This window comes from Grammomys surdaster, unplaced genomic scaffold (assembly GCF_004785775.1).
Source record: "Grammomys surdaster isolate TR1022 unplaced genomic scaffold, NIH_TR_1.0 141, whole genome shotgun sequence".
Taxonomy (NCBI): Eukaryota; Metazoa; Chordata; class Mammalia; order Rodentia; family Muridae; genus Grammomys; species Grammomys surdaster.
The window spans coordinates 7,417,252-7,432,013 of NW_021604599.1; the positions used below are offsets into that span (position 1 = coordinate 7,417,252).

The window sequence follows — 14,762 nt, forward strand, 5'->3', positions numbered from 1 at the left end:
CTCACATTTTCTATTCACTCATCCCAGGGAAAACATCCAGTAAGTCAACTGATTTGAAATCTTATTTTTGTGACAGAATTTTATTTAAAATGGTTGGGGTTTATACACTCAAAGGAGATGTTGACTGAAGTAAACTGAGAAGCAAAGTAAAAACAAAAACAAATAAACCATTGTTATTTAAGGAATAAGGTGGTAGGAAGGAAAAACCAGTAACAGTGACCATCACCTTGGGTTGTACTTTAGGCGAAGAAGAAATGCATGACTGTTTTCATTGCTTTAAAAAAGGCAAGGAGTCAGAAATTAACAAATAAACACTTTAAAGAATGATAAACTTTTGATAAATGGTTAATGGTTGGGGTACGGTGGGATATGAATGTGAGCACTTGCAGGGCCAGAGGCAGGAGCAGAAAGTGATGTACCTATGCTGGTAGTCAACATGACAATAAAAGCATGAAGAACTAAAGCTGACTCAGAACCAAAGCTGGGTAAGATCATAAAGACCTGAGCGTGGACGCCACCGCCCAGGTAAAAAGCTTGGCATGACTGCGTGTTCCTGTAAGTCCAGCTCTAGACAGCCAGTCTAACCAAAACTCAAAAACCGAGAACATATCAAATGTCCTCTGGCTTCTACATGAATATATGAGTGCATACACAGACATACACTGCACACACATGCATACATTCACACCAAAAAAAAAAAAAAAAACTAAAAAAAACCCTTAAACTTTTTTAAACAGATAATTCTACTACTAGAAATGTGTATGAGAGTATTTGCAGGAACACAGAAAACATGCTTCAGACTGTCCCCTCAAGTTCTACATTATTGTGCAAAACTGGAAATTACCTTAATGTCCAATAATAACTACTTTAGCAAATCATAATACATATACATTATTTATAATATAGACCTACATCAATTGACTTGGAGAGTTGTTGACACATATTAAAGATTACAACGTAGCATGCACAAGATTTTGTTTTTGTAAAAATTAGAAGGAAGTGTATCTCAATGTCAACAAGTAGTACTAACTTATGAGTGGTTGAAATGTGCGTATTTTTTTCTCTTTTGTTTACTATACTTTGCTACTTTACTTTGTTGTACTTTTTGATTTAGATGTTTTTAAATTTTACAAGGGAATGTGGGTCAGGGAGATGGCTCAGCAGGTCAAAGCACTTGCTTGCACAAGCCTGATCATCCGTGTTCAGAAAAAGGTCTGCAACCCAGGGAAAAAGCCAGATGTAGTGGTGCACGTCTGTAATCCCAGCACTCTTACTGTGGTGAGATGAGAAGTAAAGACAGGAGAAGCTAGTGAAGCAGCTAGCCTAGAGTACACTCTGGCAGGAACACAAGACCCCACGTTAGCAAGGAGAACTGACTCCCTTAAGTTTTCCTCTGATCTTCATGCACAACTCATGCAAATGTTCACACAGTGTCTTCTGTTCTGCTTATAATTTCTGTTCTCCTTTATGCTCCCCAAGGTATTACGTCATTGAGTTGCACTTGGGTCCCATGTGCATGCATGCATATGTGTGATCTATTTGCAATGATGAATCTATATTGAAAGAATGCAGACCTGGAAGCTGGGTGTAGTTGTGTATGCTTGTAATCCAAGCACATCGGTGGATGAAGAGTAAAGATCATCATGAGTTCAAGGCCAACCTGGGCTATATAGCAAGCAATCTGGCCTATATATATAAGCCTGGATACTTATGGGACCAGAATAGTATATTTCCCTTGCTTTAACCTTTAATAAGATTGCCCCAGATATTACTAAGTAACTAGCGGTTTGCTATTGAAAAGACTCAAGTGGCCCTGCTTCTTAAGGGTTCTCCAGCAAGACCAGTAGGGTTACCTCCTTCCTTTTCATGCCGTTGTTAAAGAAGATGAAAACCAGATGGTTTGTGACATCATCCCATTCCTTCTCCATCTCTTTGTGGAGAGCTGAGACAGGAGACCCTGTCTCTGAGCTCTGCCTCTCTCCCTGGGGAGCCAGATGATGCTGTGTTTCCTCTCCATTAGCCCATGGGGAAATAAACCCTGCCTTCACAAATGCATGCAAAGAGTCCTCTGCAAGATAGGTACTTGCTGTTAACCACTGAGTATTTCTCCAGCCCTGAGTTGTTGTTTTTCTTTAAATTTTGTTTTATTATTATTATTGTATATACGTATGTGTGGGTGAGGGGTGCAGGCATGACACCAGAGGACAACTTTATGAAGTCAGTCCTTCCCTTCCACCTCCATGTGGGTTCTAGGTATCGAATGCAAGTCACCAGGCTTTAACAACAAGACCCTCTACCACTGAGCCATCCTCCCTGCCCCCTCTCTCAGTACTGGACTTGGTACATGCCAAAGAGCCATGCCCCCAGCCCTCTTTTTACATTTTATTTTGAGACAGGGTCCAAGTTGCAGAGTCTGGGGATTTGGTCTTGTGATCCTCCTGCCTCAGCCTCCCAAACAGCTTGAGTTACAGGTTTTTTGGTACTTTGGGGTTATCCTTGAATGAAATCTTTATGTAGCTTTATTCATTCTTAGCATCTAGCTTTATCTTCTATAAAAAAAAATCATCCTAACAATGAGCAGTATGCCTTATGCTTTGTTCTACTTTAAAAATTTTTAATTGTATGATTAGCACGTGTCTGTGGTGTATGTTTGAACATGGATGCATGTTTATGACGAATGTGTAAAGGTCAGAGGATGACCTTGGAGAATTAGTTCTGTCTCTCCATCGAGGGTCGGTTCTTAAATTATCAGACAAGTGCTTTTACAAGCCAAGCCAGCTGACTGCCATGTCTTTCTCTTTTTAGAAAATTTTAATTTTTAATTGTTTTAGTTTAATTACTAACAAATAAAAAAACTACATATTCATTGAGTATTAGTGTGGTATTTCAATATATGTACAATGTGTACTCATCAAATCAATAATAAGCATTTTCAACTGTTATCATTTATTATAATAATTTTCTTTGAGAGAATTTTATATACACTTACAATAAGATATGATCATATCCATTCATTTCCCTCCTCCAACTCTTCTCATATCCCTTCAACATGTCCCCCTCCCAGTCCATGTCTTCCTTGCACTAAATCCAATTAGTGCTGCCCACATGTACATGAGTGTGGGGTCACCCACTGGTGTATGAGAAACAACTTCAAAAAAGAATGATTCTCCCTGCTCCAGGAGCTATCAGCTGCCACTGGCTCCTCATTAAGGACTGGAGATCACCTCCCTCACTTGTGCCGGAATCTTGGCTGTCTGGCACAGTACTTAGTAGATAGTAGATATTACTACTTCTCTATTTTAAAGCAAAACCAAGACGCATCATGCTATAGTGAGTAGGAGGGCAGGATTCTGGAGACAGACTGCCTGAATATAGATCCCAGCTCTGACCTTAATTAGCTGTGTGAAATCAAACGTGCATCACTTGCCTGTGTTCCGTTTCCCCAGTTATAAGTGAAGACAGTAATGTTCCTAATTCATACAAGTGGGTGAGCTACGATGTAAACATTTAGATCCACATCGGCCATATAGTAAGTGTGGTAGTTGGAATGAGAAATGCTTCCCGCGAGCTTAAGTATTTGAACACCTGATCCCCTATTAGAACAGGAGGTAGTGTAAATTAGTTGTAGGAGGCTTGTCACGTGGGGCAAGCTTGAACGTTTATAGCCTTGACCCACTTCTAGACTGTTGTTTCTGTTTGCAGCTTGTAGTTGAAGATGTGACCTCTCAGCTTCCTGCTCAAATAGCTTGTTGCCATGCCTCCCTCTCCCCCATTATGGACTCTCCCTCTGGAACCATAAACCAAACTAAATTCTTTCTTCTGTGTGTAAGTTGGTTTGGGTCATGATATTTTGTCACAGCCACAGAAAAGTTAACTAATGCAGTAAGAAATATAAAAGTTTAAATCTTATGGTCTGCTTATTTCCATCCTGGATGTCCAGAAAGTCATTAATACCCCCACAAACCGTTTATACATTTCCTTTATTTATCTAAAGTTCTTGTTTTACTTTCACATTTGACCAAGTTCTATACCTGTTTTGTGTTTGACAGAAACAAGTGGGCTGAGATATGGCTCAGTGGTAAAACATTTGCCTACAGTGCATATGGCCCTAGGTTAAATATCCAACACTGCATAAAAGGAAAAAGAAATCAAGGTCTTGTTTGGTGAATCTTCACAGCAGTAGTAATAATTTCCAGCAGCAAAATTCCAGTCATCAAAGACCTAGTTAACAAGGGAACGATCCTTAATGACTGTGATACATCTGATACGGCAGTTCCTAAAATCCCAAACACAAATGTTATTGTGACTATCTAGTTCAGATCTAGTCTTTCTTTCTCATGACAACCAGGGAAAAACTTAAATCAAGACAAATGCATTTAATCTACCAGACATTTCAACTCAGAACAATTCAGTGGTAGAGTCTTGTCTTCTATCTCCCTGAGCTACGGGTTCTAGAGAAATGTTTCAAAATATCCAACAGGAGATACAGTCACACTATACAGCCTAGCATGCCCCGCCTGATGATGTCTAGCACGTGAATATACTGTTATGAGAGCACCAGAGAGCCAGAACGACCATGAGGAGACAGCTGCTGCCAGCATTTCCAACTTCCTCTGGCTTTGGCGCTGGCCCTGCACTGGGCAATGCTGCTTGCAGGAAGCCACAGCCATTTGCATGCAGTGGGGAACATTTTTCACAGACTGTATGTAAGACACTGCTCATTCCTTGTTGGGGCTGGGGCCCAGAGCTGAGCTCTTTGCAACTGAAATTTTTAGTATGTCAGATTGCGATATTTCATTAATAGGAAGAACAAATATCTTAAGGAATATCATTGTTAAACACAAAGGTGAAAAGATGAAAGTGTACTAAAAAAGTCCTAGAGGCCACGTTTCAACACAGTCTTACTTTTGGAATCTGATCTATTTTAAAAACCAATAGACAAGCATTAAGGTAAAAGATTTGTTCCCATGTTTGACACTGTAGAATAGCACCTTGTTTACATACTCGGCACTGCTCAGAAGCAGAACTGTCAATGTTGTTTACTGAAATGATTTTTTTAAAGTTAGTTCTTTGCTTTTAAAGGAAATTCTTAAACACATCGATTGAATCCGCATAGGCCGAATGCAGAGAGCCACTGTGAGAGCAGTCTGCAGTCCTGGCGGCCACCGTCGGCTAGGTACGGCCGTTACAGATTACAGTCTTGTGTAACTGCACCGCCAGCTTCACTTTCCCCTTCTTCCTAGTTTCATTTCTCTCTCCAGGGTAAAATATCTCCAGCTTAGGGGAGAAAAGAGTTTATTTGGTTTACAATTTCATGTCACAGCCCATCATTTTGGGGAAGTCAAAGTGGGGAGTCAAGCAGCTGATGGTATCCACAACCGAGTGCTAAAGGAGCACACACCCTGGCTTGCTTAAGTCCACTTTCTTCACTCTTATGCAGCTTAGGAGCAAGTTTGTGAAACGGTGCTGCCCACACAGGGCTACGTCTTCCTCCATCACTCAACAATGAGGAGAATCTAACAGAGACATGTCCACGGACAAACCCCATGCCAACAACCCATCATTTCTGACTCTTTCCCCAGGTGACTCTGGATTGCATCAAGTGGACAATTAAAACTCACCACATCTGTCCAGGACGACCGAATGTACTAAGATTTTTGATGGTACAACATCTGAAAGTCTGTATTCTACCTTTAAGTGGCGGGTTTTAATGTTATAGCCACACCAAGGACATTCTATGAATCCACTCTTCTGAAAGTTATTCCTACCAAGTCTTTAGCATAATTCTTGCACCCAATACACAGAGTGGCTTAAGGGGGGGGGGAGGAAGAAAACTATTTCAAAAAAGAAAAATACAATTTCTACTCTTTCCAGAAGATCAGAAAACATATTTTACTTTCCTAAATGGGTACTTCTTGGAACCTTCTGCTCCAATGAGTCTGTCTGAGGTTCTCGGCACAGTGTTGTACACATGAGAGACATAACGCCAAGAAAGCTGCAGGTAGCCACTGGCATCCCCATACCCAGCCCTAAACATACTCTGCCTGAAAAATACTGCAACTCCAGCTGCCCTGCTTAGTTTGTCTCCTAAGGTTCCCTAGTATCATCTCATTTGTTGATAGAGATGTCAATTACTACAATGAAGCTAGCCGTACTGACCTGTCAGCTAACAGCTATTTAACATTTATTTTGAGCCAGGCATCATAAACACTCTGTCTCTATTCTACTTAATCCTCCTAACAGTCAGAAGAGGGAGAAACTATGGCCAGCTATTACAATTATTCCCACTGACACAAAAGCTGGACATGGTGGTACACAGTTGCAACCCGGCAATCGGAAGGCTGAAGCAGAACTGTTTGGAGTTCAAGGCCAGTCTGAGATACAAAGTGAGACCTTGGAGAGACAGAAAGGGGCAGGGGAGGGAGAGGAGATCAAACAGGAGAGAAATAAAAAAATGTGTATGCCCAATAGTATACAGTTAGTTTGCAACAGAACTTTGTAAGGGAATTAGAATGGCTTCTGTTTTGTTTGTTCCAAGGTGCAGCCTAGATTGGTATTCAGCTTGTGATCCTCTTGTCTCAGCCTCCTGGGGGCTGGGATTATAGGCAAGTCCACCACTTCTGACTAAAGACCTTAATCCTTGACCCTTGGGTTATACCAACCCCGTAGCTCCTTGCAAGAGTGCCTCCAGGCTTAGGCTAGGTCCCAGACAGTCGCTCCAGATCAGTATCACCCCTCTGAATCCCTAACATCTTCCTGCCCTTGTCCCTTGTTTCCTGGCTTGTTTCTTTCTCATGGCAGAGACAAAATGAGGAGAAGTAGCTAGGCAACGATGACAGCCATCAATGACAGCCATCAAAAATTCCTACCCTCTACTGCCCCTCTGCAGCCACGAAAGCCTGAGGAGGGAAAAGGCTCCGATAGGAAGACTGTGAATTATGATATAATTAATGACTTTAGCACCCTTTAGCATTTGCATACAGTCCACATTAATAATTAAACTAATTTGACAGATGAAATAGTGAAGGAAGTGAAAGGCCTGGCTCACAGCTAGTGACGCTCCATAGGCAGGCCCTCTGAAGTCCTTACTGCTCATTATTCAAGGATAGTGATTCCTAGTGACCCAAGCTTCACTCACAAGCAGCCCAAAGACGAATTACTGTGGACCAGCTTCCCACAGGCTCAAAAAAAAAAAAAAAAAAAAAAAAAGCCAACCCTGGAAGTCCTCCAGTGCGCTGCCCTTCCACATTATCGTTTAGCCAGGCAGTCTAGATTTCCCAGGTCAAGGCAAAAATGCCCCCTGAATACTTGTCAGCAGTTTTCAGTGGAGGAAACACCACCGCCCCTCAAGTGTACTGAGAACTTGGTGAGCAGTCAACTCACAGACAAGTGGTGTGTGCAACTCTGATTATAAATTGGAAATCCCTGCGTCCTTCGCTTTGCTGGAGTGCTATAAATCTTTAAACGTCGGCTACAGCTCATTCCCTTTCGCTTATTTAAAGGTGGAATGTTTAAAAATCATTTTTTCCACTACATGGCTGGCTCCTTTTGGACAAAGGTATAAAAATAGCGCGGCCATCAGAAGCCAAGATGCTTTTTTGGAAAGAGAGAGTTGAAAGAGCCCTAACCCTGGACCACGGACGGATCTGCTTCCAAGCAGAGTTGATTTCAGCCACTTAGCTTCTTTCCCCTGTCTCCGGACTGTAAGGAAGGCGCAGTTTGTTAAAGCCAAGTCTGGGCGCGCGGCCGCGAGGACCCAGCGCGCGCTGCGCTGTCCCGGCCCGGCCACCTGTCAGAACAGCGAGTGGGAGCCACGCGGGGTTAGGGAGGTGGCGCGAGACGCCGCTCCGGACAGTGGCACCGGTGACTGAGGACAAGGCTGTGTCCCTGCGCGCTCGCTACGGGGAGCCGCGCGCCCCGCCGCGGACTGGCCGGGAACCGTGCCGTCTTACCTGTTGATCTTGAGCGCGAAGGCGCGGCGCTCGGCGCTGGGCAGCGTGGCCATGGCGCGCGCGCGGCTCCACGGCTTCGGCTTCGGGGCTCGCGGGGGTGCGGGGGGACGGGACCCGAACGCACAACCGCTGCAGCGCCCGGCGCTCCCGCCGTCAGCTTCATCTGTCAGCCGCGCGTAGGAAACTTCCGCATTTCCACCTTGGCCGCGCAGCTCCCGGGGGGTGGGGAGGGCTCTGCACCGCCGCCCGCGGCGCCGCCCGGCCTGGCACGCACCGAGCGCTCGGCGAGGGCGTGGACGCCGCGCCGAGCCGCGCTCCGGATACTCAGAGTCGCCGGCCGCAGACGCGCGCTTCCCGCCGCTGACCCGGGGCCGACGGGCACGGCGGCTGCTGAGCGCGGACCGCGAGCGCTGGCCGGAAACGCCGACGGCCCCGAGCCGGAGGGCGACTGGGGCAGCAGATCCAGAAGCAGCCAGCCCGGGTCTGGAGGGGCCACCCGGTGGGTTGACGCCATTCCTGGGAACATTTTTTTTTTTTTTAAGGCAGTCTCTTAGGACATCAGTCTTCTTTTTCCCAGCGGAAGGTTCACTGTCATTCATGGAACACTTTATTATAATGCCTCCATCCCAGGAGTAAATATTAAGAGCTATATGATTTTTCTTTTTACAACGTAAGGGAAACACTGTACACAGCATTGAGATTCAGCCGTATCTCAACTGAGTTCTGTTTCACATGGAGAAACCTGACCAGACCACAAAGGAGAAATCTGGAATAATTAAAATTAAAATTAAAAAATCGCCAAAGGACGAGAGTGGAAAAAAAACTGTGCCTATTTCAAGTAATATATTTGGTCCAAGTTGTGCTGTATGAAGTTTCTGTGTGTCTCTACTTGTCAACTTGCCTTCGAAAACACGAAAGGGCTATATTTTTGGCTCAAAGCTGCAGAGTCTAGATATGGAAGCCACAAGCCACATGTGGCTGTTGACCACTTAAATTTTTGGTTAGTCTGAAGTGAGATGGGTTGGAAAATAAATACACACTGGGTTTCCAAGACAGTACAGAAAAAAATAATGCAAAATGTCTTAATTTTTGTATTGATTGCATGTTAAAAACAATCCTTTGGAATCTGTTAAGTGAAGAAACATATTATTAAAGATAATTTCACCTGTTTGTTTTTCCCTGTATTAAAATGTGGTTTCCATTAAGAAAATGTAAGAATTACTTTCTTGGCTCACATTTGCTGGCACATTATGTTCTTACTGGACAGCACTGGTCTACTACAACTTAATTTGTAACCTAATACTAAAATACTTGCAGACCATATGTTATTTATTCTTGGCTGCCTTCTTCCTCTGCTTTTGTGTAGGTAGTTGAGTAAATCTTCAGAGCTGGTTAGGTAACTCTCCGCTCCCTCAGACCAATGCCTTTAAGCATATAAGACAATGTGTATAGCATAACAATACAGAGACTATAAATACAGACTGAAAGAAAACAAGTCTTTAATAAACAAAACCAACTACTACTTGTAATCCAAACCTGTAATCTCCGCTTCTCAGAAAGCTGAGGCAAGAGGATCCCAAGTTCAAGGTCTGCCTGTGTTACAAAGCAACTACAAGGCCTAACAGTCTCAAGGTTCTGGGTTCCTTCCCGGTGTCAATATTTTTAGAAGGCTTAAAAAAAATTATCTGTTGTTTCTGACTTACAAAGGTCTCCTAAAGATACTTGCTATAATGGAATGTATGAGGAAATACTTGGATAGCAAAACATTAAAAGAATAATTGTGTCTGTGTGTGTATCTTCAATCTGCAAACAATAAACAATCCATTGAAACGTTTTTTAACCAGAGCCTTTGGTCCACTTACAGGTGGGCTTGTCTTGGGTTCCTAAATGTTTATGGCATGCACTTTCATACAGAACAAATATATACTGGGTTCCACACAAACACAAGTAAAATGTAATAAGAATATCTTTATTTTCAGATGTTTTCAGTAAGGAAACTTACTTGAGTTGGTCAGGAGAATATCATGTCATCTCACACCTTGCCTCACGGTATACTGTATGTAATGTATAATATCTTACTGCGGACCTTAGACTGATCTAATCACCATTAGCTCACCAGCACCGTTATCCGTGTTGTCCATTTATACTTAGAAATAACTCCACATTTCCTCAACAGTCATTTATCACTTAAGTCATCATGAAAGTGTTATGTATGGAGCTAGCCAGAGCTTTATCTGCTTGAATACGAATTCAGGGTTCACCGGCAAACCTCAGGAGTAGCCATCCAAGCGTCTCCTCTCTGTATTCTCAGTGCCTCTCCAGGGCCCTATCCTTGAGCCTCTCTCTCTATTCCTCCGGGCAGAGCTAACTGCAAGGCTTCCTCATTTGCCGGCCTCTCTGCCCCTTCCTCTTTCTCTATAGCATTGTGCCATTCAACTTTGGTTTTCCTTTTCACAAAAATCTTCCTCTTGACTCCTGCAACCAGCCATCCCTGAATCAATTATCTTAACTCCTCATTTAGGTTTCCCAAAACTTTATTTTTCTTTGAATTGCACCTCACTTGTATTAACAAACAACTAAATGGCACCCGAACTGGGCACCGTTTCCAGCCCCTTTACAAGTTAACCAGTTAACTGATTCATAATAACCACGATGTAATAACATTATCTCCATCCTACAACAGAGGAAACTGATGGATTACAGTGACTTGGCGAGACCACGGAGCAGTGAGTAGAGAGCCGTCTAATACCCCAACGTTCTGCCTGTCACCTGGACACTTCCGCTTAGTCATCTTCAAGCTCCACAAAGCTAATGGCTCTCCCTCTGATAATCACTCACGTCTGTTGTTGCCAATACTTCCCTATTCCTCGGATTTACACTTTGGAGTTACTCAGTAGAGGAAAAACCGTAAGTCCCACGGCTATGGCTCAGCTTTGAGTTGGCACCACCACCTCTGGATTGGAGTCTTTCCCCTTGGAAGAGCATCACCTGCTTGCTGCTGTCTGAACTACATGGTGTCAGCTGTAGCTCCCCCCTCATCCTTACCTTTCGGCTCTAACCACCTTCCAGGGGCTGCCATGCATTCTGTATAAAGTATCACTCCTTCATAAACATACCAGTGTTCTCACTGATTCCATCCTGGCTCATGAGTTCATGTCAGGATAACAAAAACCACTCCTTAAATGGCTTCCCTGCTCCACCCCTCACTTATTCTGGTCTAATTGGTCTCTGCCGCTGGCCTACATCCCTGCCAACTACCCTTAGTAGTTTCTCGGCAGCCTCTATGATCAAGTGTATCCTCCCCTCAGTGACTGACAGGCCTGCCTCAGTCAAAGCAGGGCAGACCCGCAACTCATCGCTGAGAAGACAGTCTTCTTTCCTCTGGGGGGCTTTCCCTATCTCTTATCCCTCCTGCTCTCTTCAGCCTACATTACCTCCAGTTTCCCTCCGTCCTTCAGTGTTTGAGACAAGTTTTTATGTTCCACACAAGGGAGAACTTCTCTCAGTTTCCCAGCAGACTTAATTGGTTAGGAAGTATATCTCACCGTCAATAAACATATCCTAGTAGAATTCAAGATGCACCAGGGTTGGTCTACGGAGAGAACTGAGGCCATTGGCACATCTCTTCCCTTCTTCCAAAAAACTTCCAGCCTCCCAAGATTTCCTCAGATTGCACTCAAATGTCACCTTTCCGGGATACCGCCTGACTCCTTTTCAGACTTTGTTCTTCTCCATAGCCCTTATGCTGATGTATGTTGCCAGGTTAAATGTATGTATGTATGTATGTATGTATGTATGTATGCTTTGTATGTTGCCAGGTTAAATGAGTTTGAATGTGATGAGAGTGTAGGGAGAAGCCAGTATACTCTTCATGGTACAAGGCAAGCAGACTCTGAGAGAACACTACATTGAATATTTTGCTCATTTTAAATTATTACTCTTCATGCTGATAGTACATAAGTTTCACAGAACATATTTTTTGTTTGACTTGTGTTATTTTTCCCAGTGCCTAGAACAAAGCCTCACACGTAGCTAGCACTCAATTAAATAAGTGGAGGCACACATTCACTAACTCCTCATAAAAATGAACCCGAGCAGAAGTGGCCAAGTTCCTCATATCTTTCAGAAGGAAGCAAGATCAGTATGTGTTATTCGCTTGAGTGTTTTAATTTGCCTTTTTCCAGCTCTGTTTTGTAATTATTTCAAACCAGCATATAATATACTTTAGTATTTTCACTGTGAGATTTGGATCGAATCCAAATGTAGGTATTCTGCATTCGATGGGGATAGTCAGACTTCTCTGTTCTGTAACTAAAAGGACTTTGGGTAGATTCATTAAGAAACTCCTTCCTTATCTGCACTCTTTCTTTCTTTCTTTCTTTCTTTCTTTCTTTCTTTCTTTCTTTCTTTTTTTTTGGGGGGGGGGGTTCGAAACAGGGCTTCTCTGTGTAGCCCTGGCTGCCCTGGAACTCACTCTGTAGACCAGGCTGGCCTCGAACTCAGAAATCCGCCTGCCTCTGCCTCCCAAGTGCTGGGATCAAAGGCATGCGCCACCACCGCCCAGCCTCTGCACACTTTCTAACCATTCTCCAAACCCTCTGCAAGTGGTCACCATAGATCAAGTCCTGTCCCGGTGACAGCAGGAGGAACACAATTAACAATACTGTTCTCTGACTTCCTAGGACTCAGGGTCTAGGAATGAGACACACAAAAGGAAAAGGATACCCGGGCTCTGTGGAATACCAACAGGAACCTTTGCGTTACGAAACTCTGGGAGAGTGAGGAAGCTCAGGCAGGAAATGACTTATTCTTGAGGGGAGGGGGAGAGCAGCAGAGAGATTGACACCAAACACAATGGCTTTGTTGCCATAGTGATGTAGGAACTGAGTCTTAATGGACAAATTAGGCAGGAAGAGAAGAGTTACTGAGGCTGTCTCAAGCAGAAAGGACACAAGCAAGAAAGATAGGTGATACCAAAGTTCTCTCAGAGAAAACAAAGTAGAAAAAAAAATGAAACCTTGGCAGACAGGGCCTGCATGCAAATAAAAATTGCTTTTTGCATGTGCAGGGTATTTCTCTGGGAGAAATCTCTTTCCACCTGGCATTCCACAGCAAGAAATAACTGATATCCAGGAAACTCTGGGACGGCGAGAGGTGGGGAATATGCCTTCTACTTCAGCAACTTTTCTTGATTTGTACATAAACACAGATGTTAATGAAGGGATATATATTGTTTGAGAAATATTTTAGACAATACTCATGTATTAGACGATATCCTCACCGTTGTGACCAATAACTGACAAGAAGCAGCTTTATGGAAGAAGGTTTATTTTGGCCCACGGTTGGAGGGGACAACCCTTCCTAGTGAGGAGGGTGTGGAAGCAGGATCCAGCTGGTAGGCATGGCAGTAAAAGTGTGAGAGCCCTCACTCACACCTGGCAGATCAGGAACCAGAGAAAGGAGAATGCAGGCACTTGTTTTTCCTTTTTCCTAGGATGGGGAGGGCACAGATAGGGCAGGTCTTCTCCCTCAGTTAATTTTCCCTTGATGCTTCACTAATACTATAGACATTTCCTTTACAAAAACAACAAAAATCTTTTTATTGATTCTTTGTGAATTTCACATCGTGCACCTTAAATCCCACCTATCTCCCTGCCCCCTTCATATCTGCCCTCTGCCCTTGCAACCTCCCCAGTAAATAAATAATAAATAAATAATAAAATAAATAACAAAATAAAATGAATAAAAATAATAAAAAATTTTTAAAAAGAGAGAAAAATCATAGTTTTTCCCCCTGTGGAAGCTATAGTGTGTCATGGTGTGTCACATAGTACACCGTTTGCCCAAACAGCTTTACTTGCAAATGTTCATTACAATGAGTCAATGGTCTCTGGCTTCTGCTAAACCTGGCTCCTCACTGGGGCTCCTCTCAGATACCCTGTTGTTGCCTGTGTCATGGAGATCCTGCTGCTTTGGATCTGCAGGATCAGCCCCTTCATGTGCTCCAGCAGTTCCTAGATGGGGTAGATGCTGGGGTGGGCCAACTCAAGGCCCTGGATCTGGGCCTTGGGTGGTGGCTGCATTGTTCATTCATCCTGCCAGCTCTCCTGCACCTGCACCACCAGGGCCAGCTTTCCCTCTTTGACTAGTCGAGGGGCGGAGCCAGGTCTCCTGCTTGTGGCAGCAGGCAAGGGGCAGGACTGGCTCTCTCACCCTCAGGCTCAAGCCATCAGGATCAGCTCTCCCACGCCCACACCACCCGGGCGGCTCTACTGCTATAAATATTTCTTAATCTAATCAAGTTTATCATCACAATTAACTGTCATAGCTCCAAAAATCATGCAGTGCTGGTCCCCTAGTCTAGGTACTTCTGCTTCTCCTTCTCCCTGGAGTACCTTATGGCTCTCAAACTTCCTAATGCTGTGACACTTTAATACAGTCCCTCATGTTGTGGTGACCCCCCAACCATAAAATTATTTCATTGCTACTTCATAACTGTAACTTTGCTACTGTTATAAATCATAATGTAAGTGTCTGATATGCAGGATATCTGACATGCAACCCTTGTGGAGTTGCAACCCACAGGTTAAGAACCACTGGTCTAGGAGCTGTATCCGACTCTGTTGCCTGCCTTTGGATTCCTTTCCCCTAACCAGGCTGCCTTGTCTAGCTCAATAGGAGAAGATGCTCCTAGTCCTTGATATGCCAAGGCAGGTTGATATTCATGGGAAGCCTCCCTTTTTCTAAACCTTTTCTGAAAAGAAAGGGAGTGTGGGAGGATGGTGGGGAGGTGAGGTGAGAGGAAGAGAC

General features: G+C 43.8%; 1 protein-coding gene across 2 annotated transcripts in view; it reads right to left on the reverse strand.

Moving 5' to 3' along the window:
- Dock8 (dedicator of cytokinesis 8) overlaps window positions 1-8,050 on the reverse strand; it is a 199,835-nt gene extending 191,785 nt beyond the window's left edge. For both annotated transcript variants that reach the window (XR_003710947.1, XM_028764022.1), the window contains exon 1: window positions 7,953-8,050. Coding sequence is in view for 1 of the 2 variants with exons in the window: in XM_028764022.1 (XP_028619855.1) it covers window positions 7,953-8,005 (53 nt within the window). In the remaining variant the exon portion in view is untranslated. The remainder of the gene's footprint in view (window positions 1-7,952) is intronic.
- Window positions 8,051-14,762: the final 6,712 nt, after the last annotated feature.